The sequence below is a fragment of the Macaca mulatta genome, chromosome 5 (assembly GCF_049350105.2).
Source record: "Macaca mulatta isolate MMU2019108-1 chromosome 5, T2T-MMU8v2.0, whole genome shotgun sequence".
Taxonomy (NCBI): domain Eukaryota; kingdom Metazoa; phylum Chordata; class Mammalia; order Primates; family Cercopithecidae; genus Macaca; species Macaca mulatta.
In genome coordinates this window covers 8,562,679-8,588,866 of record NC_133410.1, presented here as the reverse complement: position 1 = coordinate 8,588,866, position 26,188 = coordinate 8,562,679, and the positions used below count along the sequence as shown (strand labels likewise).

Genomic DNA, 26,188 nt, shown 5'->3' with positions numbered 1-26,188 from the left:
TCTCCAAGATGCTTACGATCATGGCATGTTGTTGTAGAGAAAGCTTAAAAGATACTGCACGGTCCTGGAGGAAATGCGATGTCTGGCTCAGTAACGTCATCCATTGTTCCAGAATCCTTCTAAGTATCTCATGGGGAGGGGGCAGGGACTTAGGAAAGTCTCCAAACTGTGACACACTTTTATTTCACTTTAATTAGGGAAAAATAGGTGCTGGGCTCCTTGGTGCCTGCATGCACGATTGGTGTCCCGATAGAGGCTGGGATGTTCCAGAGCCTTCCTGGGGCAGGGGGCCTGGCCAGGGCTTTGAAGGGCACGGAGGAGAGATGGCAGGGCAGCCTGACATGGTGCGGAAGGAACGGGGTAATGGCAGAGAGAACAAGTGCAGGGGAGGGGAGCCGGTCCTGAGCCCTCTGAAGTCACTCTGCTATTAGGGCCCCCGTAACAAAGTACCACAAACTGGGGGGACTCAGAGCAACAGAAATTTACTCCCCACTACTGGAGGCCAGAAGTCTGAAATCAAGGCATCGGCAGGGCTGTGCTCCCTTGGAAACCTGCAGGGGAGACTGTATTTGCCCCTCCTAGTTCCTGGAGGTTGCCACCATCCTTGGCTTTGCTGTGTAGACCCAGTGCTCTCTCATCTTCCGTCCTCAGGTGGCCCTCTCCCCATGTGCTTGTCTGTCTGCATCCAAATTTCCCCTCTTTATAAGGACACACGAGTTTGGTTGGATTAGGGCCCACCCTGATGGCCTCATTCGCAAAGACCCTATTTTCAGATCAGGTCTTCACAGATCCTGGGGGCTGACCTTCAGCATCTCTTTTTGAGGGGCCCAGCGTGCTCTCAACTCTTGGTCTCTTGTCCTTCTCCTGAGATGCGCCAGGGTGTGAGGCATGGTGCCCCCACTTGGGCGATGAGATGTGGGGCCCAGAGAGGCCAGATGACCTGTTCAAGATCACACAGTCAGCAGCTTACAGGATTCAACTCCGAGCCAGCTTCTGGCAAGGCCCGTGGCCCTCTCTCTCCTTAGGCCATGGACCCCACGCCGTGCCCTGCAGTGGCAGAGGAGAGCCCAGCCCCGGAGTCTGCACAGGGCAAGGGGAAGAGAGAGCTCAGCCTGTAGGGGAGCGCTTTGCCACACCCCGGGCCACCTGCTGACTCTCCTTGGATGTATTTCTTTGCCTTCTCCCCTCAACTGTTCTAGGGACTCTCACGTTCTCACATTCTCATTGCACGGTTCTGCTGGCTCCTCAGCCATCAGACCCGGGATCCTGTGGGAAAGGCTTGGCTAGGTTTCGGAGGACACGCCCGCGGAGGCTGTTCCCCCACAGCCCTGCAGTAGAGAATGGGGGTTCTTTCTAAACCTAGACAGATGGGGTGCCAGGAGCCAAACTGATGTGGCTTCCCAACTGGAGAAACAGGTTTAATGATGCCTCATCTCTTCAAGGACTTGAATCTTGAAACCCTCTTCGTTTTGTTTTGTTTTTTTTTTTGAGATGGAGTCTCACTTTGTCACCCTGGCTGGAGTGCAATAGCACGATCTCGGCTCACTGCACCCTCCACCTCCCAGGTTCAAGTGATCAGCCTCCTGAGTAGCTGGGACTACAGGTGCCCACCACCATGCCCGGCTAATTTTTTCTATTTTTAGTAGAGACGGGGGTTTCACCATATTGGCCAGGCTGGTCTCGAACTCCTGACCTTGTGATCTTCCCACCTCTGCCTCCCAAAGTGCTGGGATTACAGGTGTGAGCCACTGCGCCCGGCCCCTGAAACCCTCTTCTAACAGGACATCTTCACCTGTGGTGGCTTGGATCTCTTCTCAGAATAGTGTTTTCAGATGCACAGAATAAAATATAAAGGCTTATGAAGGAGGCCAGTTAGATGGAACCAAGTCCTCTGGACTACCCTGAGTGAGGCAGCCCTGCAGTGTAGACTTGGAGAAAGGCAAGGTGGCCCCGGGTGAGCGTGGGACAGGGCAGCTGGTTAGAGGGTTGAGAGCCCGCTCTGTTGCCTGCCAGGCGCCACCCCGGGGCCAGCGAGGAAATGAGAGTGAGGATAACAGCAGTGACAGCAGACGGCTTCGCCGTGCTCCCCCTGCCCAGGCGCTGTCCTCAGCATCCCGGGCCCGTCCCTGGGAGGCGCTCCTTTCACTGCCATTCACAGGCTGGAGCCAGGTGCTGGACTCCCGGCCAGTGAGCTAGAGCCGCAGGGTCTGTGCTTCAGCCCCTGTCCAGAGCCTGTCCTGACCCCAGGCATCATCAGGGCTTGCGGCTGTCATCCTCAGGCGGCCCTCCTCGGCTGGGCTCCTGCCACTGCCTCTGGCCGCCACATGCGTCGGACGGCTGCTCGTTCTTTCTCTGGCCAGCTTTGCCTGCTTCACCACAGCTCCGCGCTCTGCTGCCCTGGCCTTGCGCCGGCCTGTGCCCCGCAGCTGTGATCCGGACTAAACGGTGCCTTTCCCTGTGGGTGCTGCGGCCCTGGGGGGCAGCCTGGCTCCATCCTGTCTGCGTCCTTTGTCAGGCATAGGCTCATATGCACTGTAGGCTGTCCCAGTGGACTGAAGTTTCTCTGGCCCTTAGAGAGGGTGATGGCCCTGAGAAGGCAACCCACAGTCGGTCGGGGTTGGGGGAGTGGAGGCAGGAGTCGTGACTGAGGAACTGGTAGGACTTGGGGACCAGAAGGATGGGCCCCTCAGAGGGGATGTGAATCTGCCTGCCAGGGGCCTGAGGGGTCCCTCCCTGGGTGAAGGGACACAGAGGAGACAGGTCTCATTGGAGTTGTAGTGGGTGTGAGCTGGGGAGACGGGAGGGCGGGCGGTGGGGCATAGCAGGTAGCCAGGTGGCGCTCGAGAGCAGCCTGGGCTGGGGTCTCATGGTCTTGGTGCAGCCCTTGTCCTGCTCCGGGCACAGTGCTGAGAGCGCCTAGGACCGATGAATCTGGCAGCACAATGGACAGGAATCTGACAGCAGAGAGGCCATGTCCCTCAGCTCTGATTCAGAGCTGGTCTTGCGGCTAGGGCTCCCTGCAGTCAAGATGCAGGCTCGGGGACAATTGTGAGGCCTGGAGATGAGGACCCTGGGAAGTGAAGGCAGGGGATGAGCGGCAGTGACTAGTGTGGCTCTCCAGGCATTAGACGGAGAGGTGGTGGAGGTGTCGTCCCATGTTATAGGCAAGGAGTCTGTGGCTCAGAGAGGTTCAGGGGCTTCCAAGGTGGTGAGGCTGGTAAGCTGCAAGGGTGCAGCTGCAGGCAGAATCTGCACCGTGGGCCCTGGTGCTGGGGTCTGGGCTGCTTGCAGGGGGTGCATAGGGGCTCCCAAAGAGAAGGAGGATTGCCCAGAGTGACTGCAGCATTCACGGCAGGGCTGGCCGCCCGTCTTCTAGGTGACCATGCTGCACGGCTGATAGGGCACTTTCTCACGCACATCTCCTGCTTCCCCAGGACCAGTGCCTGGGATGCCCTTGGTCTCTTTCACAGATGGGAACCGGGGGCCCCATGGGGTCAGGGGACTCCAAGCCTAGAGTTCCAGAGGCGGGCAGGGCTCAGGAGGGCACTCTGCTGGAGGGTCTACCCAGCGGAGCTTTGGGACTGCAGCCTTAGGAAGCAGCAGAGCTCCCCGTTCTTTAACCTTGTTGGCTGTAGGGTCTGTATGTGGCCAGGGGAGAGTCCCAGCCCCTTGCAGCCCCCAGGCTGCTGGGAAGGCGGTGGGGAGAGAGCAGCTCTGTGCATGTTCAGACTAAGATTACGGAGGCCCTGCCATGTGCTGGTACCCGGCATCCTCCCACCCAGCCAGGGAGCCTCATCGCTCTCTCTGCCCCTCTGGGCGGGAGGGGGGCCATCTGCACACTGTTTTAGCTTTTTATTGATTTATTTTGAGGTGGAGTCTCGCTCTGTCACCTAGGCTAGAGTCCAGTGGTGCGATCTCAGCTCACTGCAGCCTCTGCCTCCCGGGTTCAAGCGATTCTCCTGCCTCAGCTTCCCGAGTAGCTGGGATTACAGGTGCCCACCAACACGCCCGGCTAATTTTTGTTTTTAGTAGAGCTGGGGTTTCACCACATTGGCCAGGCTGGTGTCGAGTTCCTGACCTCAGGTGATCCACCCACCTCGCCATCCCAAAGTGCTGGGATTACAGGCCTGAGTCACCACACCCGGCCCGTTTTGGCTTTGAGACATACTCTTATCTCTGCCAGGCTCCCTGGCAGCCGGGTGCCTTCAAGGTCCAGGTCCAGTGTCATCTAGTGACCCATGCCCCATGCCCTCCAGCTGGGGCAGGCTGTCCCCCTCCAAGCCAGCTGTCTTGCAGCTGTCATGAGTTCATCTGTAAACCCCAGCTGAACACCTACTGTGTGCTGGGGCTGTCTAGTGCTCAGCACACCATGGTGAAGAAAACCGAATCCCTGTCCTTGAGGACACTAACTAACCACACGGGAAACCACCAAGGGCAAAGGCTGATGGGGCTGCCGAGGTTCTGTCAGGATGGCCCCACGCAAAAGCAGGCTGGTGTCCGTGTGAAACTGCGTCCCAGCACTGAGCCCAGGGCTCAGGACACGTTTGCTGAGCGGATGCTTGGCTGGTAGCTGATGCACCATGGCCGTGTTGGGGCAGTGGGCAGCCAACCCCGCTTCTTAGACATGTGTCTCAGTGGCCCGAGAGCTGCCTGGGCAACAGTGGGGCTTCCTCATATCGGTACCCTGAGCTCTCTGCAGGACCTTGGGTACTAAAAATAACTAATTTAAAATGAAGGTCACTTATTAATATGGTGAAAAATTAAACTGTTACAAAAAATTGCCCAGTGAAAAGTGATGCTCCTAATCTCTTGTCCTCAGCTGCCCTCCCCAGGTTCTTCCAGAGGCAGTCTGTGCACATGCTGTGTATTGGGGGGCCTGCGTGTGCCGGGGTGTGTGTGTCTGTCCTGCTGCCTTCCGACCACCCCTGACGGTCCCGCCTCTGCCCACAGGTCTCTGTGCTGGTCCTCTTCGCCCTGGCCTTCCTCACCTGCGTCGTCTTCCTGGTCGTCTACAAGGTGTACAAATATGATCGCGCCTGCCCCGATGGCTTCGTCCTCAAGGTAAAGCTCCATTTTCCCCCAGAGGCCTTGGGATGTCTTTGCACCCCCTGTTCTCTCCCTTGAACTCAAAGCTGCTCCTGCCGTCTCCCCCAGCTGGCCCAGGCACAGGCCTTAGAGCAGCAGAGGGCCAGTGTCAGGAGTGTCCCTGCGGAAGGCTCAACTGGAGAGCAGGGCAGGTAGGCAGGGGACACATGAGACCCACAGGAAGGAAACTCCTGGACTCGGCCCCTGGGAGCTGACCTCAGCAGTCCAGGGAAGGGCCCTCCTCAAAAGTGGGCCCAGCCAGGGAAATGCCCAGGGTGATACCTACCGGGTCCCAGCGGATTGCTCTGGGGGAGGGAGGGAGAGGGGACCATGTCCGCCACATGAAAGAGAGAGGACATACTGGGGGAAGCCAAGTCCCAGAGAGAGGAAGGCCTTGCCCAAGGCCATGCAGGGACTGGGGAGCAGGGCTGGGGGGCACACCTACCCTCTTGACCCATGTCCCTCTTCTACCTGTCCCACCGTGGGAGCCACACTGGTGCTGGGCTCTCTACAGGCATGGAAATGCTTGCTTTCCATGTATAATGGTCATTCCAGAAAGCCCACAAGTGGCATGCAAGGCAACAGGATTAAAGAAAAGGGAGAGGAGATAAGGGTGGAAAGAGAAGACGGAGCCAGGAGGAGGCCTGGCCATGCATCACTTAGTGACAGGAATAATTCCTGAGAAATGCATTGTTAGGCAATTCTATCATTGTGCCAACCTCACAGAGTGTACTGTACACACCCACACAGCCCAGCCTGCTACATACCTGGGCTGTAGGGTATGGCCGACTTCTCCTAGACTACAAACCTGGACAGCATGTTACTGTACTGAACAATGGAGGCAGTTGTCACACAATGGTATTTGTGTATCTAAACATAGAAGAGGTCCAGTAAAAACAGGGTATAAAAGATAAATCGTCCACCTGAATAGGGCAGTTCCATCATGAATGCAGTGTGCAGGACTGGAAGCTGGTCTGGGTGGGTGTGTGAGGGAGTGGGTGGTGAGCGAATGTGAAGGCCCAGGGGTGACTGTGCACTCCTGTAGACGGAGTGAGCGCTGGACACTTGAGCTACACTCGATTCATAACATATTCTTTCTTCAGTAATAAATTAATCTGAGCTCACTGTAACCTTTTTACTTCATAAACTTTTTTTTTTTTAATGTGACGGAGTCTTACTCTGTCGCCCAGGCTGGAGTGCAATGGCACGGTCTTGGCTCACTGCAACATCTGCCTCCTGGGTTCAAGTGATTCTCCTGCCTCAGTCTCCCGAGTAGCTGGGATTACAGGCGCCCGCCACCACCTGGCTGATTTTTGTATTTTTAGTAGAGACGGGGTTTCACCATGTTGGCCAGGCTGGTCTCGAACTCTTGACCTGAGGTGATCCGCCCACCTCGGCCTCCCAAAGTGCTAGGATTACAAGCGTGAGCCACGATGCCCGGCCCATAAACTTTTAAGTTTTTGACTCTTTTGTAATGACACTTAGCTTAAAGCTCAAACACGTTGCACAACTGTATATTATTTTTCTTCATGTGCTTTTTCTATTAAAAATTTTTCAATTTTTTTTTTTTTAATTTCAACACATTTTTGTTAAAAACTAAGGACACAGACACACACATTAGCCAGGCCTGCACAAGGTCAGGATCAACAGTATCACCGCCTTCCGCCTCCACACCTTGTCCCACTGGAAGGTCTTCAGGAGCAGTGACAGGCGCAGGGCTGTCATCTCCTAGGATAACAATGCCAGGACAGGTGTGGTGGCTCACGCCTGTAATCCCAGCACTTTGGGAGGCCGAGGTGGGAGCATCACCTGAGGTCAGGAGTTCAAGACCAGCCTGGCCAACATGGTGAAACCCCCTCTACTAAAAATACAAAAATTAGCCAGGCGTGGTGGCGGGCGCCTATAATCCCACCTACTCGGGAGGCTGAGGCAGGAGAATTGCTTGAACCCAGGAGACTGAGGTTGCAGTGAGCCGAGATCATGCCACTGCACTCCAGCCTGGGCGACACAGTGAGACAACGTCTAAAAACAAAACAAAACAAAACAAAACATAACATTGCCTTCTTCCAGAATCCCTCTTGGAGGAGCTCCCTGAGGCTCTTTTAAACTTTTGTTTTAATAACTAGGCATACACTCTAAAATACTGATTAAAAAGTATAGTATGGTAACATAAACGAGTAACATAGGCATTTATTATCACTGTCAAGTATTATGTTCTGTATGTAATTTTATGTGCAAGACGTTTATACAGCTGACAGTGCAGGGGGTGTGTTTACACCAGCACCTCCGCAAACGTGAGGCATGTGTTGTGTTCTGTCCATACAGTGGCTGCGAGGTCACCAGATGATGGGAGTTTACAGCTCTGCAATTGTCTTATGGGGCCACCGTGGCACGTGGTCCATCGTTGACCCAAATGCTGTTAGGCCGCGCGTGGCTGTAAAACGCGCTTGCTGTGGGCTCCCATTATCCATACACTCCGTAGCTGGCTCTGAACTTCCCAGAGTCAGTGTGAGATGCTCATTTCCCGGGCTTGGCACTGCTGAGATTAAAATAAAGCAGGAGAAGCCAACTGTTTCTGGCACTGAGCACGTGCACAGGGAAGCCTGGCTCGTCAGCTGTCACTGGGTAACTTAGGTTTGGGTTTCGTTTAGGTTTTGTTTTTTGCTGGTATGAGGACGCAGAGTCCTTACGCAGTTAGCAGGAAAGGCTGGAATTCACGTTGTCCAGCCCAAGTCCCTTTTTCTCCTTTCACATCATGCTGTCCTTCAGGCTCCCGACATTCAGCTCTTCCTTCCTTGGATAGGCATGTACGTGGCACCCACGCCGTGCCAGCAGCTCTTGCTATTGTTCTAGGCGCTGGAACACAGGCGAGAGCCAGTCAGGTGCAGCTCCCTGCCTTCGCGAGGCTCTTACATTCTCAAAAGAGTGGTGAGGAAGTCAATCGCACACTGAATGCAAAGGCTATAGACAGACAGGAAAGAGGGCCCAGGGTTTGGGCATGGGCATGTGGGTGGTAGTTTCTAGAAGGACGGTCCACATTGGAGGAGCGGGTCTCCAGGAGGTAAGCCAGGGCATGTGCGGGTCTTGGGGGAGTGTGCCCAACCAAGGAAAGCCCCCACCCTTTCACTCATGTTTTATTCAGCAAACCCCTGTCCATGCCCTAGGCTGGGGCTGGGAGAGTTTGAGTCTGTTTTGGAGGCTAAGAGGACACCAGGGCTTTACAACAAACAGAAGCAGAGGGTGTGGGCTTCAGGGAAGGAGGGCAGTGCTGGCCCTGACCCAGTGGGAAGGGGTGTGTGATGTTAGAGGAGCACAGAGGGAGCAGTGGGCGGTGGGGGCGTGCTGGTGGGGGTGTGCTGGTGAGGGTGTGCTGGTGAGGGGCCAGCTGCAGGCACAGGGAGGCAGTGGAGGACGAACCAGCTTACGGCCAGACCGGGTGCACCCTGAGTGCCAGACACAGGCCCCTGGAGGAGGGGAAGTGATAGGGTGATCTCTCGGGTAATCTAGGGAGGCTGGAGGTTGGAAGGGAGAGATGGGGCAGTGAGATGACAAAGGAGGCTGCTGCAGTGGCTGAGGGAAGAGAAGACCGGGGCACTGGGGATGGAGGGGAGACTACAGACTGGAGGACTGATTTAATCTGGGAGGCAGAGGGGTAAAAGGAGAGGGCCTTGTGCAGAGCTAGTTACTCAGGGAGGCCGATGTCATGGAGAGGGAGCACGGGCTGGCCCAGGAGCTGGCCCTGAGCAGGAGAGAGGACAGCAGAGGACAGCCTCCTGGGGGCCAGAAGTCCCCACCAAAACCGGCTACTTACAAATAACTGAGGCCAGCGGCTCACCGGCTGCCCTGGACTTCCTTCCTGGCTCATCCTCTCTGGGCCTGGAGCAGGTTCCCCACGGGAAGGAGGGGGCGGCTAAAACTGTCTTTCGCATCTTGCAAGCCCAAGTCCCGCTGGATACCTGGCCTGGGTGGGAGATGACCCAGGAGATGAAGCCCCGGTCCTATGCCCGGCTGCAGATGAGACTGGCGGCCACATTGGAAGGGGCCCCGCACCTGTTGTTTAAAAGGCCCTCCAGGTGATTCCCATTCACAGCCAGCCTTGGGAATGGAGGGTCCCCTGATAAGTTGTTCTGGAGTGATGTCCTGTGGGACTTTGGCATTTTCCACTAGCATCGAAGGAGGGGGTGTCCTTTCCGGAGAAGGCACCTGGGAGGGCCAGGGAGCTGCTGGTCTGTATCCAGCTGCCTTTGGCCGAAGCTGGAGAAAGGGGAGGTGTGAGCTCATGAAGTCCCCCCGCTCTCTTTCTTCCGTATTTGTGAGTGTGCTTGTCAACGCTGGGCAGCTTGTGTGGGGCTTTTATACCAGTTGCTCGTGGAATGCACCCAGAAGCCCTGTGAGGTGGATGGTTATATCCCCATTTTACCGGTGGCCGAGGGTGCACGCTGGTTACATCCCCATTTTACCGGTGGCCGAGGGTGCACGCTGGTTACATCCCCATTTTACCGGTGGCCGAGGGTGCACGCTGGTTACGTCCCCATTTTACCGGTGGCCGAGGGTGCACGCTGGTTACGTCCCCATTTTACCGGTGGCCGAGGGTGCACGCTGGTTACGTCCCCATTTTACCGGTGGCCGAGGGTGCACGCTGGTTACGTCCCCATTTTACCGGTGGCCGAGGGTGCACGCTGGTTATATCCCCATTTTACCGGTGGCCGAGGGTGCACGCTGGTTACGTCCCCATTTTACCGGTGGCCGAGGGTGCACGCTGGTTACGTCCCCATTTTACCGGTGGCCGAGGGTGCACGCTGGTTACATCCCCATTTTACCGGTGGCCGAGGGTGTACACTGGCTCTTTGTGGAGCCCAGGGTCACGCCCTTCAGTTCACTCGGTACAGTCAGCACGTGCGGTATTTACTAAGTGCCTCCTACTGTGTGCACGCTGGGTTCGCTCAAGTGATCCAGCCTCAGCCTCCCAAAGTGCTGGGATTGCAGGCATGAGTCATCGCACCCGGCCCTTAGTGGCTGTTCGTTTCCAGTGCTGACCGAGTGCTGGGTGCTGGTAAGAACACACTTACTTAGCTACCTCAGTCCTCCCATCCCTCACAAGACAGGTCTGTCATCAGCTTCGCTTCATAGGTAAGGGAATGAGGCCCAGAGAAGGTGGGGAGCCTCCCCAACTCCTCCACATGCAGGCCCAGCTGGGCCACGCGCCCCTCGATGCACGCCCCACAGGTGACGGCAGCTCTGTATGAGATGGGAAGGGGGGTGGCAGGAGTGCCGCAGGGAGCCTTCCCCGGCCCATCTGCGCTCACGGCAAGGCCTCTGTGTTCTGCTTCCACTGGGAAGCCCTTCTTCACCCCCTGGGGTGCTTGCCACCACGGGCACCGAGGTGCCTCCCCAGCCTTGCCTTCAGGCAGCCACGTTGTGTGGGAGGCACGTGGGGACTCCATCTGTCCTTCTCCCTGGGCGGGGCACCTGGAGGGCAGGGCCGTTTCTGAGCCATCTCGTATGCCAGCCCTGAGCGGGGCCGCCACTCCACAGGTGTTGGCCACATCAGGTCTTGCAGTGCTCTGCTGGGTGCCAAGGTAGGAGGGAAGAGGGGAACCTGTGGTCCGTTTCCCTGAGGGATGATGAGCGGCAGGTGGAGAGGACAGCGTGAAGGGGCGTGGCGGTGGGCTGGAGGGGAGTTTGGCCTACGGAGCCTTCCTGACGCAGGTGCTGCCGATCTGAATGGGCTGTTTGTTCTGTAGCGTGTCAGGTGCTTCCCAACGTCCTGGTGGGGCTGAGATGAAGACGTTGGTGATAAAAAGGCTGTACTTAGGTGGTGTCTTTTGGCTTTATCTTTTCTGTTCACTCTGTGACCTGAGGCACATCCCGGCTTCTTAACATGAACCACCGTGCATTGACTTGAGTCCTCAGCAACACGGTGGGGTGACTCATTAGCCCCATTTTATAGGTGAGGGACCTGAGATTCTCAGAGAAAGTACTTCCACGTGAACTCAGCTGGTGCGGTGGGCCTGGCCCCAAAGCTTCCCTTCTCCTGTAGTGCTGCCCTCCTGCCAGTGGCAGCCCCTGAACACTGGATGAGGGGCAGTGTTGGTGAGAAGCACATTCCATTTGTCATTTCTCTTCTGAAAATAGCTCTTTGCTCACAAGGGCCTTATAGGTATAAAGTATTCTCATCTTTAGACTTTAGGGTTCAATGAGCTGGTAACAGAGAGAATGGATTCCCCACGGGGCAGGGTGGCATCAGTAGCTGATCCGTGTACACCTGCCCTAAGCCAGTGAAGGTGAGTCACTTACCTCCGAGGACAGGCAGCAGCCACAGCTGCCAAAACAGGGAAAACCCCCCCCGGCGCCGCCTGAACCACAGGGCCTGGCCTGCAGGGAATGGGGGTGTGGATTTGCTGCCAGAATCCACTTCCTGATAAACCTCTGTAAGACCCAAGTGCTGTCTAGCGCACCCCCAACCCACGGCCCCTCCCCCCCCCTCGCCATCTTCCCAGCCCCTAGTCGACCACATAGTGGCTCTGTGTGCCAGCGCTGGGGCACAGAACATCACATCTGATCTGTCAGCCACGACCTAAGGTAGGTACCACCCTCCCTCTGCAGAGGACAACACAGGCCTGCCACTTCCTGATGCTACAGCAGCATGAGCTCGGGTTTTCTGAGTGAAGCCCACGGGCAGGGCAAGGGGACCAGCAGGGCCGATTTCAGCAGTGCTGGGGCCTGGGCTATATCATGCTCCTTTTGGTGGTCCTGGTGCCTAGCACAGAACCGGCATGAGATAAACCTGATGGGCGGCCCACCTGCTAACCTCACCCTGACATTCCTTTTCCTAAACACAGCAGGCATCCAGCATAAGAATTTCCAAATGGAGACAGGAGCTCACTCCCTTAGAGAAAGAACAAGACACGCCAGGTCACACTCAGGCCCCCAAATCTGCTCATGTGAGAACATCTGAGATCCACCTTTCTTCCTCTCTCAGCGAAACGTGTTTCGCCCCGTCTGCTCCTGACACTACATAGCAGCCAGGCAGCGTCACATGAGCCCGCACGTCAGAGGGGCCTCCGGATTCAGAGCATTGGGCCCAAAGTGGCCCCACGTTGGGTAGCAGATATTGTGTAGACTGTGGCCTTAGCCTTGGTTCTATTTGCAGCCCTGACTTACAGGGCAGGTGTAGGCTTCCCTGAACTCAGGTCCCCCTCTATAAAATGAGCTCTGTAATTGCTGTCTTTGAGGGCACCGAAGGGTGAAACCTCCATGAAAGCTCCAGTGAGTGAGATGGTCAAGGCAAGCTGGGATCCACCTCTCAGGCCAGTGTGCCCCACGGCAGGGACTGGATGCATGTTGGCCAGATTTAAGACTGCCAATGGAAAAGATGGTTCTGACCAGCGCCCCCTGGGTAGAGCTTATTGTAAGGCCTTCCTTTTCTCACTCTTCTGTCTTTGGGTTGGGTGGGAAGTCTTGGATCAGTACCTTGGGTGACACGGTATGGGGTCGTGGAGTTGAGGTTGTAGTCACCTGTCTGGGTCTCGCTTCCCCCATCTATAGAGTGGGACTAGTGGAACTCACCTCACAGAGAGAGAATGCCTGAAAAGCATCCTGCACACGGCCAGTATGAGAATGTCAGGAGGGAAATGTGAACCTGGGCAGTTCCCCTTTCCTGCTTGCCACGGGTGGGGGAGATGGGCCTAGACACAGCAGGACAGCCTCAGGAGCTGGCCCCTCAGCTGGGGAGCCCGGTTAACCTGCCTTCAGCTTCAGAGGTAGAGAAAGACCTGCGCTCAGGCGAGGAGGTTCCCCAAGGAGATTCCCTGGTGCGTCGTGGGTAAGCCAGGCACAGATGTCTCCTGCCCGTCCTCACTCACTGGTGCTGCAGCCACCGCTGGGAATCCTAGTGTTGGCCTGAGGTACCTGGAGATGTTGAGTCATCAAAGAGATTCCAGATGTTCACCACCCTGTATTTACTTGGGGCGGGGAAAGGAATCCAGCACTTTCGGTGGCAGAGGTGGAAACTTCAGGGTTTTCTTGTTAAGTACCAGGAGTTGGTGAGTGCTGTGGACTTCGCCACGTACCAGCAAAGTGGCCTTGACCACTTTGGACACTGGACTCAGTAGGGCTGAACCTTAGGCTTATTGGGAAGATGTTTAAAAATACTGATTACTACAGCACAAGTTTGCCGAGTCACACTTTTGTGGGGAGGGCCTGAGAATCTGGAGTTTTTAAACTCTTCCCAGGTGACAGTGGTGGTGGCTAAGGCTGGAGACCCCTGACTCAACTGCAGTCTCACTTTTCCTATTTGATAAAGTGACCCTTCTTGGCTATTAGTGTAATGCTTTGGTTGCTTAGATGCACAAATAGTCGCAGCTTTGACAAGGTGGAAGGTTTATTACGCTCTCACACTAAACTCCAAGCTTGAAGGCAGTGTGGGACCCACAAAGTCATCCCGGAGCTCTGATTCCCTGTCTCCTGCTGCCCTGCCAGCCCCCAGGGCTTTGTCCTCTGCATGGTCAGAGCTGGCCCAGAAGGGGGCAGAATGGCGGAGGGCAGGTAGCTTCCCTTTAAGGGCCCAGTGCAGAACCGGGTTGGTTACATCCACTTGAATCCCATTGGTCAGAAATCAGTCAATGGCTTCATCTGGCTACAAGGCAGGTTGGGAAATGTAGTCTTTTGGTGGGTGCCACATGCCCTGATCAACTCCCTGGGGAAAATGGGTAGACAGCAACCTCTGCACGCCTTCCTTCGGGTGATGGTGTGGGATCTCTGAGCTATATGAGCACACTGACCACCATGCCCACTTAGTGCCCCACCAACACCAGCTCTAACTGTGGGGCAGTGGGTTAGGTCTGCTCCTGTACTGCCAGGCCACCAGCCTTGGCTGCAGGACCTTAACGTTTTTTGGCCCTAGACTCCCAACAAGCTGATGACAGTGATGAACGGTCTCCCTCCAGAATGCCCACACAACAGAATTCCACATACAACCCTAGGAGTCCTTGGCCTCTGCAGGGTTTGTAGCCCGTAGGGGATAGCTTCTGGCACCCCCACCCCTCCTGAGCTCCTCAGCAGCCTCCAGCTGCTTCTTGTGTCACCAGCCCCCACTCCCAGCTCCTTCCAGTACCGCTCTTCTGACTCCTGCCCCAAGGCCTCTCTCCACTCTGGTTTCCTTTGCCTTGAGTGCTGCCCCGCCCTCGTCTCACCTAGCTAAGTTCTGCTGAGAACCTAGCTCAAGGGAAGCCCTTCTCACTTCCCTTCCGTCCTCATTTGAATTGGTTGTTTCTGGACATTTCGGAAGTGTCATTGTTTTCCAATTGATTAAAAATGACAACTAGTGCAAGATCTTCAGTGAAGTAAGGCCTGTTGTCCCATTACACTGGCACCCTTGGAGCCCAAGTGTCCGTCTGCCATGACACTCACCAGCCAGTCTATAAAGAATAATCAAGGCCAGGCTTCCCCTGTGCTGTGCACTCCGAGGGCGAGATCTATGCCCGTTTTTGCTCATCACTGTATGTGTTCCTCCAAGCTCAGGGAAGGTGCTCAGTAACTGCTGGCCGCCAACTGGAGACACACTGGCACCCCCTCTTGCACCGACGCGTGCTCTCAATGGCCTCTTGTCTTTCAGAACACCCAGTGCATCCCAGAAGGCTTGGAGAGCTACTACGCAGAGCAAGACTCCAGTGCCCGGGAGAAATTTTACACAGTCATAAACCACTACAACCTGGCCAAGCAGAGCATCACGCGCTCTGTATCGCCCTGGATGTCAGTTCTGTCAGAAGAGAAGCTGTCTGAGCAGGAGACTGAAGCGGCTGAGAAGTCAGCTTAGCGGGATGGGCAAGTTCCTTACAATGTGTCACTTGCAAGTAACAAAGGGACTTTGAGGGACATTTCATTAAATATAATTACTGATACTTTAGAGGTTACTCATTTATGGTGCAATTGCTTCTGTTTGCTAATGCTGCTTTGCAAATAAAACTTGCTGCCGACCACCCACGGGCATAAAATCAAGTGCATTTCAGCATTGCCTAAAGAGCTCTGACACCACTTTTCATGTTAAGATCTTCATTTAGCTCCTTTACTGGGATTTATTGGATGCTGTCAAAAAATAAATTTACACTGGATATGCCAAGGGTTTGGACCTCAGATAAATGCATTTTGTGGAATTGATTTCTTGAAACCACCCTACTGTCTGCAAACCTTCCTCCATAGCCATATCTAGAGTGATCTCTCGCTGTGCTAAGAGCAAGCCTCCTTCGCATTTCTTCCACTGCCATCAGCAGGTAACTGTGCTGACTGCTGCCAAGATGCACTGTAGTGAGTGGCATAGAGAATGAGGACAGAGACCCACCTGCCCCCCCGTGCTGAGTCCTGAGTTGGGGTGGGACGGCCCTGCAATGTGGCAGGCTCGGTGTGGGTTTACTACTCTCTCCCCTCTGACTCTGGCATCTTGATAAGGAGGGAGGGGCACCACCCACCTGGGTGGCGACAGCTGGGGTTCGCTCCAGTGTGTGTAGACTGGCAGAGCATGTGAGGGAGGGGCTGGGAAGAGATGGCCCTGGGCCCGTGAGGCGCAGAACTCTCTCCCTGCAGGTGGTCTGTCTGCTCTGGGACGAGCTGATGGGAAAGAGCGCCCACCGGCCCTCTCGTTCACTTCTGTTATGAATACATTTGCACCAATAGCCCTGTTAGTTTTTAAAGAAATGAGCTGGGTGGGAAAAGTGGAAATGTAATTTCTATTAAGCTAGGGCTACTTTAATTTTTATTCTATGAAACTGATATCCCTTGATGTGGGAAACAGGCAGGAAAGGCTGTGGGGTGGGGGGCTGGTGTGGCACCGTGCAAACAAAATGACAAATTTCAACTCACGATCTTTGTAAGAAAATTGTTCCAGTTTGAATCTTGATATTAAAGTTTATGTTTACAAGATTGCCAGTTAGATGAACTAAGTGTGTAAAACAATTAAATAGAAAAAAGACATTCACAGACGTTTCTTCTATGTTATTGAATGTGTTGTTTCTGGTGTATATGTCAAAAGTTTCAGTTTTTTAGTAGATCAGAAATAAATGACAAATAGTGTGAGATGTGTTGTGAACAGGCATGGTGACCGTGGTCAGCTCCACTATTGTTTCCTGAAATAGCTTCTAAGACAGAAAATATATTTTATCATCAAGGGTGTCTGGAGACACAGACCGTGACCTTGGCACAGCGGTGTGCATCACAGAGGCATGTGTTGAGAAGGGTGTTGTTAAGCTGTGGAAAATGACTCAAGAGCAATAAATCAGTGCCAAAGCTTCCCTGCACATCTGAATAGAGACAAGTGAAGCCCATGTGCACACAGTGCAGAGGCCGAGCCTGTATTTCCCAGTAGACATGGACTTTATTGACTGTGAATTCATTTACATGTAACTTCTGACATTTCACTCTGTGCAAATAAAGAACACGAGGATACCGGTGCTGCCCAGTGGACTGTCTGTACACACACGCACTTCACCAGGCGCAGTGCCAACTGTCTCATGCCCACGTGGGCGCTGGGATGCTTTCTGTACAGATGTGGTCCAGATGTCTCACGCCTTCAGTTGCCAATAGGTGTTCCTGTTTACACTTCCCGGAAGGTCAGATGCACAGGCACGAAAGCAGCAGGCCCGTTCTTCCTGTGGCCCACTTCCTCCTTTGAACAAAGGCTCCTTGGACCCAGTGGCAGGAAACTGGCCCTCCCACACCCCCTGCCTGCTCTGGGGGCAGCAGCACGCCAGGCAGCCCCTCACTGAGGGCCCCAGTCTCCCCTGCATTTCTTCCCTGATAGGAGATGGCTGGGCTGCCACTGAATTTCTCAACTTAGACTCACTGACAACACATGAAGGGTCTGTAATTGTATTTATTAGATTAACAAGGCAGATGTGAATTTTCTTTTCTATAATCCAGTGAGTCTGTGTATTGGTTGACTCAGACAGACAAGAAGCCACAAGGAAACAAAAGTAATCGTTTGTTGAGAGACGTTACTTTCTTCCCTGAAGCTACCGGATGGGAAAGGTCAGTGACTTCCTTTGAACCCTGAGACAATTAGGGGCTCTTGAGGCCTGCTGTGCCCCTGCTACTGGAGCAGCCCCCCTGCCAAGGCAGCCTCAAGTTCAGGAGCAGCTAATCACCAGCTCCCGCATTCAGTCTGTCTTACCTGATGATGGCTACACAGGCTGCTTCCCATTGGTGTACACTGTTTTCTTTTTCAGCTGCTAAATGGGCTGAACACCATTGGCCCGGGGTATCCCTTTTTGGGGAATGTCTGTCTGTCCGAACCCCTTTCCCTTCAAATGGCACTGTGATAAAATCTGGTCATACCATGCTCCAGCACCGGAGGTACATGGAGCACGCAGTCTGTGAGCGCCCATGCGGACTCTCGTGCTGGGCCCCCGTGGCCCAGGCTAGCTGTCGTACCAGTCGAGGAAGAGCAAAGAGAAGGAGCACATCACGAGGAAGAAGAGGATCCACACACGGAAACCAGCGTTGTTTTTAATGGCCTGGGCAGGGATGGGAGCACAGGGGTTTTTATCACACAGGAGTGTGGTTTGAGCAGCTCTGAAATGCCCCACTCTTCCCACGTGCTCTCCTGATCCTGGCTGTAACTATGGGTGTCACTCCATCTGTGCTTACCTTGAATAGATGGCTTAATTACTAAGCAAAACCAAAACGTGGGTTTGATATCCACCAGAAGACAAATGGGTTCTAGTTCCCTCTGTTTGGCCATCATTTGTGTCCGGCACAGTTCTCCCTCAACACACTCTCGGAATCACTCCTTTCTGTCCCAGGGTTAAAGGCCCCGAGCACAGTGTGACCGCAAGTTTTGTATTTCCCAGTAACACGATGTCTGTAGTGACCCAACCCTGAGGACTGAGCTCGAGAAACAGTCCCTTCAACAGGATGGCTGTAGTGTCCTCTGTAAGGGCCAGGCTCTGACCCCTCGGTGGGGGCCAACAAGCTCGTCCACCTGTGTGCATCCCTGTACACGGGGAGCTGGCCTGAACCTGCCAGGAGTACCCCTACCCACCCTGGATTGCTCCTTTGGAGGCTGGGGAGCCACTGCCTCTCAACAGCAGCCAAGGTGGGCAACGGGTGGTGGGTCTCATGAACACACGCAGCTCCGTTGGAATGGACCATGGCCTCATGGTCACACAAGTTTGTGATCTGCCCTGTGAGCTCTGCCCAGCAAGGCTCCTGGGCAGCTATGCCTGTGAGACTGACACCCACTGCTCGGACTCAGTGCTGCACCACGTCGGACCTGGGGAACCCAAACAGTACCTACCTCTCTGATGTCTTCGTTGCCTTCCTTGATATTTTCAGTTGCCCCCACAACTAACTGGTGAATGCTATCAATCTCAGCTTCCTGTGGAAGAAAAGATAAATACAAGTTGAGTATCCTTTATCCAAAAACCTGAAATACAAAATGCTCCCTCGAGCATTTCCCTTGAGTATCATGTCGGCACTCAGAGAGTTTCCAACAAGCGTTTCCTTTGAGTGTCGTGTCGGCACTCAGAAACTTTCAGATTTTGGAGCACTTAGGATTTCACGTTTTGGATTTTAAGTTTAGGGATGCTTGACCTATACAGCAACTTCCTCCTCCCCGAAGCATATATCATGACAAGAACAGCAGCCGTCAGCAAGGGCAAACGGCTTTACTTGCACAGCCACAAACCCTCACAGCACCCCAAGAAGTAGGTATTACCCCTATTTTCTGAAAGGGAAACTCACGGCTCAGAGAAGTTTACTAACTTGACCAAAGTCATGTCACATAGCAACCAAGTGGCAGGACTGAGATGAGACTTTTTTTTTTTTGAGACAGGGCTTAAATGATCCTCCCACTTCAGCCTCCCAAGTAGCTGGGAGTATGGGCATGCGCCACCACACCTAGCTAAATCTTAAAACTTTCTTGTAGAGATGGGGGTCTCCCTATGTTGCCCAGGCTGGTCTTGAACTCTTGAGCTCATGCCATGCTCCCGCCTTGGTCTCCCAAAGTGCTGGGATTACAGGCGTGAGTCACCGTGCAGGGCTGAGACCCCATCTTGTTGCAGTGCTCCTTCCACTGCACCTACCATCCCTCCTGTGCCACTTGCTGATGACAGGGACAAAAACCTAAGAGCTACTGTTTGTGGAGCAGCCACCATATGCCAGAGGTTTCCCTTCTAGTCTCTCATTTCTTTCTGAAGTCCACAGAAGTAAGCTTTAACATATATGTGTTTCGAAATACATATGCTAGCTTCAAAAACAGTGCTTTGTGTTTTACAATTATATCTTTAAAAACAGGCTAAATTTTAAAATCAGAATAGGATGCAGAATGCTTACATAAAACGTTTACTCCAAACAAAGCCTCGGAAAGCTTGAGGAGCGTGGGATCCTGGTCTAACAAGGGGGCGTCTGGCCCCACAGGAGCAGCAACGGTGCTAGACGGCCTTATGAGCAGGAGTGCCTGCTTCTCTCCTCCTTTTGGTGGTGGTGAAGCTGCTTCCTAACACGGTCGGGGCGGAATGAATGCTAGTGTGGGTTTTTAGAGAAACCTGACACATTTTAGGGAGGAAGGCAGCCTCTGGCCTCTATTCCCAGCAATGAATATTACCGAGATGGCTTTGCCCTGTCATCACCCCATTTTAGAGAATCTCGAAGTGTGAGCTAAGTGACCACTGCCAAGGTTCCAATGAGAGAATCAATATGAACTACAATGTAACACTGATGAAAAAAACAAGAAACACATATCGTTCCTCAGGCCTTAGAAACTCCTGGTGGGCCGGGCCTGGTGGCTCATGCCTGTAATCCCAGCACTTTGGGAGGCCGAGACGGGTGGATCACCTGAAGTCAGGAGTTCGGGATCAGCCTGGCCAAGATGGTGAAACCCCGTCTCTACTAAACATACCAAAATTAGCCAGGCGTGGTGGCATGCCTGTAATCCCAGCTACTCGGGAGGCTGACTGAGGCAGGAGAATCGCTTGAACCCAGGAGGAGGTTGCAGTGAGCCAAGATCACAACACTGCACTCCAGCCTGGGTGACACAGCGAGACTCCGTCTCCAAAAAAAAATTAAAAAAAATAAAAAAAAAACTCCTGGTGAGCCAAGGCAAGGCTCTGCCTGTGCTCTGCACACCCCTTCCAGGCCCCCTGCAGCCGCTGGGAGGTTTGAAGCAGGGTAGTGTTATTCAAAAGAGCAACTCCTATGAACCCGAACTTCCAAACTGCTGTTAGACTTAATGTACCTCATTTACAATGATTTCACTCTGGCTGTGTGGTTTATGGAAAGTCATTTTGAGAGAAGTATTTTAAGTTAAGTAGTTTAACATACTGGAGAAAAATTTGTCTTTCAAACATTCCCATTGTCTTTGGGTGCTAAAAAGAAAAGGGCAAATTTATTAGGTCCCTAAAAGTTTTGCCAGTTATTGGCTGGAAGAATTTCAGAAAATTGACTTGAAAAGAACAATCCTGGCCGGGCGCGGTGGCTCAAGCCTGTAATCCCAGCACTTTGGGAGGCCGAGACGGGCGGATCACAAGGTCAGGAGATCGAGACCATCCTGGCTAACACGGCGAAACCCCGTCTCTACTAAAAACACAAAAAATTAGCCGGGCGAGGTGGCGGCGCCTGTGGTCCCAGCTACTCGGGAGGCTGAGGCAGGAGAATGGCGGAAACCCGGGAGGCGGAGCTTGCAGTGAGCTGAGATCTGGCCACTGCACTCCAGCCTGGGCGACAGAGCGAGACTCCGTCTCAAAAAAAAAAAAAAAAAAGAAAAGAACAATCCTATTTCCCATGCAGGCACCATCCCTGAGGCGGCATGGACCTCGCACTGTGAGAGGCCTGGGCCTGAGCTCCTGTAACTCTACTGACGGAAAAGCAACTGCCCGTCAGCATCGTTCTGTAGTTCTCTCTCAAATGGAGAACAACCCTGCAGGGGTCACTCCAATCTATAGATGGGAAACTGTTGCCTGGCCGGGCTACCTAGCTCACCCAGCACATCCAGAACCCTGACTGCCAGGCCTGGACTCTCCTCCCACATGCCACTGCATGCGCCACCACACGGCGTGGTCAGTGGGGCCAGTGGATCCCCTGTGGGGAGCTTCTCCTCCATCACACGTGTGCAGAGGCAGCTCTGGGTAGTGAGAGCTTTGCCCTGAGGAGCTCTGCGCACGCACACCCGCTAGCAACACATGGCTCTGCTCCTGGCTGCGCAGAGCAGCAGCCTTTGGGAAAAATGTCTCTCAAGTACATTCCCCTTTAAGTTAAAACGTACAGCTACTTTGTTTTTGTTTTTACCTGTTGCAAAACCTTTTCCGTGAATATCTCTTGGAGTCTGGAAATCTCAACCACTCTCCCTTCGATTTGCCTTCATAAAAAGAAGAATAGATTACATATTAACTATTAGTACTTGGTAATCTAACAGGACTGTTACACATTTCTAAAGAAATCCTGTCTTCTACATGAAGGTGGGAGAGACGGGGGAGCATACCATGTTGGCTGGGGGAAGAGATTGGAGAGGAAGGCAAACTCTCCTTACTGGGTCACCTTCCCTGTCTCCCGGTGTAGCCTAGCACGCTGGGCTTTTTGGAAGTCCACTCTACCATGCCAACTGAGCCCAGTCCCAAGAGGTGGGGGTGGGCAGTGCCCTTTGCATTCTGTGTCACTGGTCAAGGACCAGGGAGGGTCTGGTTATGCCCCAGTTACAGAAAGCAGTCTCCAGTAAGTTCTCTGCCTAGCCTTGTCACCATGGTAACACATGGTGGGGATTCAGAAGGTCAGAATATGCTGATGATCCTGCTTTGTTACTGCTCAGCGGGTTAAAGAAAAAAGTGTATTTACCCTCAAACCAACTCCCTGTTCCAAGAAAAAAGCTCCTCTGATTCATTTAGAAAATGCCATGTCTTGGTTTGGCAATGGAGTGTTCTGTCGGATCGGAAACACTTGGGCTAGCCATCTTCCTGGTGTCAGGGGCAGCCTGGGCTACCCTGGGGGACAGGTCGGGGCCCATCTATTTACAAACGGAAGCTGGCCCAGGCTGAAGTTAACTGCTGTTCCAGCACAAAGCAGCGACAGGAAGTGGCAGGAGGCGAAAAGTGGTGGGAGCTGAGCTCCTGGCCAGGTGGAAGCAGACACGAATCCCAACAGTGTCACAGTGGCAGGAGGGCAGGGGAGGAGATGGGGGAAGAAAAGCCCGTGAGTATCTGGGCATGGGGGAGTAGCGGGGACGGACAGTGAAAGGTAGGCTGTTGGAGGAGGACTAGGAGGTCCATCTGAGGGCAGAAGGCGAAGAGCCCCTGGGAGGCTGACACCTACACTGAGAAAATCCTCAGGCTGTGTGAGTGCAGCATCAGGATTGATTTGATTTGGGGGACATGTCCACAATACAACAGGCTCTGCAAAGTCCTGGGCCTTACTTTCAGCATGCTGCAGGCCTTCCCACAGAAACTAGAGTTCAGTGGGTGCACGTGTGGGTGACCAAGGCCTTGCCTTCTGCATTCCTGACCCCCTAGTGGGTACAGGAGCAGGCAGACCCCAGTGGAGCCATTTGCAAAAGAGGGCTTCCCTTGGTCAGCTGTCCTTCACGAGGGCCCCATTTCATTTCAGAGTCGCTGCATGGAAACAGCCCAAATGGTGGTGGAAATTACACGCAGGTAATCTGCAGTCACTCCTGCATCTCTTGGGGTAGAAAGCATCTGGGCCCCCCGCAGCAGTGGCAGCAGGCGGGAGGTAACCCACAGGCCCACAGGCTGAGGGAGTTGTAGATTCAGGCCACATGCCCACCCCAGCCCTGTCAAAATGGCTGAGGGGGGCTGCACCAGCCCAGGGGCCCCATGTGGATGCCTGGGCACCAAGGTAAATAACGTTCCTAGTTCCTGGAAAGTTGTAAAGCAGGCTCTCAGCTCACAGAGGAGCTACAAACATACCTCACTTCATCAAACAAGCTGTTCATTTCACCAATGAGTCGCTGATTTTCCTGTTCAAACTGCGAGGAAACAAACACACTCAGGATGACATCATACTGAACTCAGGCAAGCGTCTAACAAGAAAGCGGACCTGCGCTCCAGGAACCACTGGCGAAGCCCCCATTTCCAGCTGCAGCAACATGGTGGCCGGTGCTGGATGACCGAGAGCGTCAGTGTGAACAACGTCCCTGCTCTCAGGAGAAAATTTTAAAACACAGCTGTGCTGCCTGGTAATCGACTTTTCCATCTCAACCACTGCACTCCAGGGGTGCAAGCTGACTGCTATGGCTGTAGCTGTATCTACTTATGCGCTCTCCCCTGGGCTCCCACGGCCAGCTTCCTGCCTCTGGTACCATTATTAAAAAAATTCTTTTGCTGTTGTTTTCTCTCATGAAGTATACTGAAGGACTACACATATTTTTTAATATGGAGAAGGATCTGGTGTGGGGAGGGTCTGGAGAGGAAGAGGGGGTCGGCAGCTTGGCCAATCTGCCCCTGGGCCCCTCTGACCTCAGAGCCATGCCCCTGGCCACTCCACTGCTCAACAGGGACAGAGGCCCAGAGCCAGACCAGCATGTTTCCCAGTGCTCAGGCTGGGTGAGGCCAGGTGCCCTGACACCAGGGATACATGGGAGCTTCTTGGAGCTGAGTGAGCTTGGCACAGATAGTTGCTCTCTCAGCCATTCTTGCCAGCTTGATATGGGCTAAAGAAAAGGATGGAAGCTCCTGAAACTCAGCACAGAGAATGGACAGGAACAAGGAACAGCTCCTTGCCCTCACCGCAGGCCCCCACAGCCCTGTCCTTGTGGGTCCATTCAACTCCCGGAATGTGCAGGGAGTCAGGGCATCCTGCATTTCCTCCATGGTGCGTCCCGCAGGCCCCACTTCTCCAGGAGACCTACCCGGGCCCCTAAGCTCAAACTTATTTCTCATATTCCTATTCCTGGCCTACCATTTTCTGAAAATATCTTCGGATAGTAGTCCCTTTCTGCCTTGTAATAAACTGCACATCCCAAACTTCCTGTGTCACTCTGAGCTTCCTGAGGGTGGGAACTGTGTGGAACGTAACTTTGCAAAGGCATTCCAGTTATTCTTTCTTTCATATCAATTAAAGCTGCCATCAAATCACAAATGTTTTCCGAGCATTCTGTAACAGGGGTTGGAGGAATAAATACAAGCAAGCCCCCAGAGGCTCCGAATCGACTGAAGATCGGGCTTATCACTTGCTTAGTAAACCAAAAATACAAGGGAAACAATGGTTATGGGAGGCAGCTGACCACCATGGGCTATGTTGGCACTTCCTGCGCTGGGATGCACAGACTCATGCAACAGCCCGACCTTGTTCCCGTTGTCCTAGGGCGGAAATGAGTTGCAGGGCCTCCCCAGCAGTCTCCTTCCCACCCAGAACCCCTCCCCCCAAGTACCCCAGCTGTGCTCTATGCAGGTGCTCTTCACACATGCGCCCCTTCCTAAGTCCACCAGTTTTGCCCCCACACATGCACTTGCTGTATTCAGCCCTTCCCCTACTGTCCACGTTCTACTTCTCATCATTTCTCACTTGCCTCCAGCCTGTTATCCAATCCTTGGTCAAAGTGATCTCAAGTGCTGGTCATGCCAGAATGCCTCATGCTGGCCTTGCCCGTTGCCCCTACAGATCAGGTCTAAGGCACACTGTTATCCATGACCTGGCCACGTGACATCTCCCACCTCAGCTCTGCTCTGCACAGGCTAGCTTCCTGCCTGGCTGAGAACTCCACGAGGTCCCTCAAAACCCCAGGCACCTTCCTAGCGATCTGATACCTCAGGGCAGACTGAATCACCTTCTTTTACTTCCTCACTCTTGTTACCAAGTTCCCCTGTACTTGGCTCTTCAAGGACATTTCTCACACTTGTTCAGGGACCTGTCTTCTCTCTGTGGAGGGCAGCTGTCCTCCTTTGGACCCTGAGCCCAGCCCAGGGCCTCACACATGACAGGACACCAGTTCTCGGCCCCGGCTACTCATCAAAACACAAGGAGGCATCTGCTGCACTCCAGACCTGCCAGGCCAGAAAACAGGGGGACTGGGGCAAAGCTCTGGGAAGGGCGGAAAGCTCCCTGCAGGACCACCTCATCCACAGCAGGCTGCCTTGCTGGCTGCTGACACAGAATTGCTTATGGCCCCTTTAATTAGGCAAGACAAAGGCTATTTAAGAGAATAAAACTTTCACTTTTGAGTTTGAAAGTATCAGCTCTGTTAACTTCAACAGTTACTTAAAAGGACAGTATTTAAGGAAAACATGTAATTACTAAAACATGTAGGCGCCAATTCACTTTGGCTAATTCAGGTACTACTCAGTTTTTCTTGGGCGGGGGGCGGGGGGAGCATTTTCTTGAATTTTTTTAATGACAAAATACAGTCCTGCCCTTTTAAATCCACAGTCCCCTTTATGCTTTGAAACTGTTCCTAAACAAAATTAGTGGTTCGAGGTGATTTATTCCTGGCCTGTTCCTTGGGAACAAAGCTCTTCTTGTTTCCTCCCCAACATGAGGGCGTGTGGCATAAGGCACTTATGTGCGGCACCTCCTCTTAGGCCTCTTCGTAATTGTTACTTCTGATAGCTCCACGTCCGCCCTCCACTGCAGTCAGGAGTGGGATCAGATGCTGGTCCTAATTTCCTTCCACCCCACCTGAAAAATACCTAGTCCCTAGAGGAAGAGAACCAGGTGCCTCAAGGATCAAAGGTGCTAAGGGCTGAGGAGAGAGGTTTGCCAATGGCCAGTTTTAATGGAGAGCCGCCTCTGTGTTTAAAAAACAAAAGGCCTATTTCCCAGACAACTACAAGGTCACTATTACTTAAGGAGGCTGGCAGGGCCCAGGACAATTAGGTCATAGCAAGGCTGCTGACAACACTGACTTGTACCAGGTGTCAGGATGGCTTCCAACACTGTCTAAATGGCAAACCTGTGTGCCTCCCTTCATCTGTTGCCGGGTGGCAGGCGTAGTGGTGCATGTACCAGGTGGATATGGGAGCCAGTTCTGGGGGCCTTGTAGGAACCCTGGGGCAATGCTGGGCCAGTCACTGGCTTCTGGTGGGCCTGTCAGTTTCTTTGGGGACAGATGTGGTGATTCTTATCCTTTTCTGCCTGACCCTGAGGCTGCAAAGCCACAGCTGGACTTCTA

At 53.6% G+C, this 26,188-nt stretch overlaps 2 protein-coding genes across 7 annotated transcripts in view; one reads left to right on the top strand and one right to left on the bottom strand.

Moving 5' to 3' along the window:
* Nucleotides 1-16,524, top strand: part of NSG1 (neuronal vesicle trafficking associated 1) — a 33,766-nt gene extending 17,242 nt beyond the window's left edge. Inside the window, exons 4-5 of one of the 2 annotated variants that reach the window (XM_015137912.3) lie at nucleotides 4,951-5,061; nucleotides 14,702-16,524. In XM_015137912.3, coding sequence (XP_014993398.1) covers nucleotides 4,951-5,061; nucleotides 14,702-14,902 — 312 coding nt within the window. In that variant the 3' untranslated portion in view covers nucleotides 14,903-16,524. 2 annotated transcript variants of the gene reach the window in all.
* The window catches only part of STX18 (syntaxin 18), a 125,575-nt gene continuing 115,820 nt past the window's right edge, over nucleotides 16,434-26,188 (bottom strand). For 3 of the 5 annotated variants that reach the window (XM_078001863.1, XM_078001864.1, XM_028848103.2), the window contains 4 exons: nucleotides 22,989-23,047; nucleotides 21,361-21,430; nucleotides 18,374-18,454; nucleotides 16,434-17,591 (listed from right to left, as the gene is read on the bottom strand). In XM_078001863.1, the coding sequence (XP_077857989.1) occupies nucleotides 17,496-17,591; nucleotides 18,374-18,454; nucleotides 21,361-21,430; nucleotides 22,989-23,047 (306 nt within the window). In that variant the 3' untranslated portion in view covers nucleotides 16,434-17,495. 5 annotated transcript variants of the gene reach the window in all.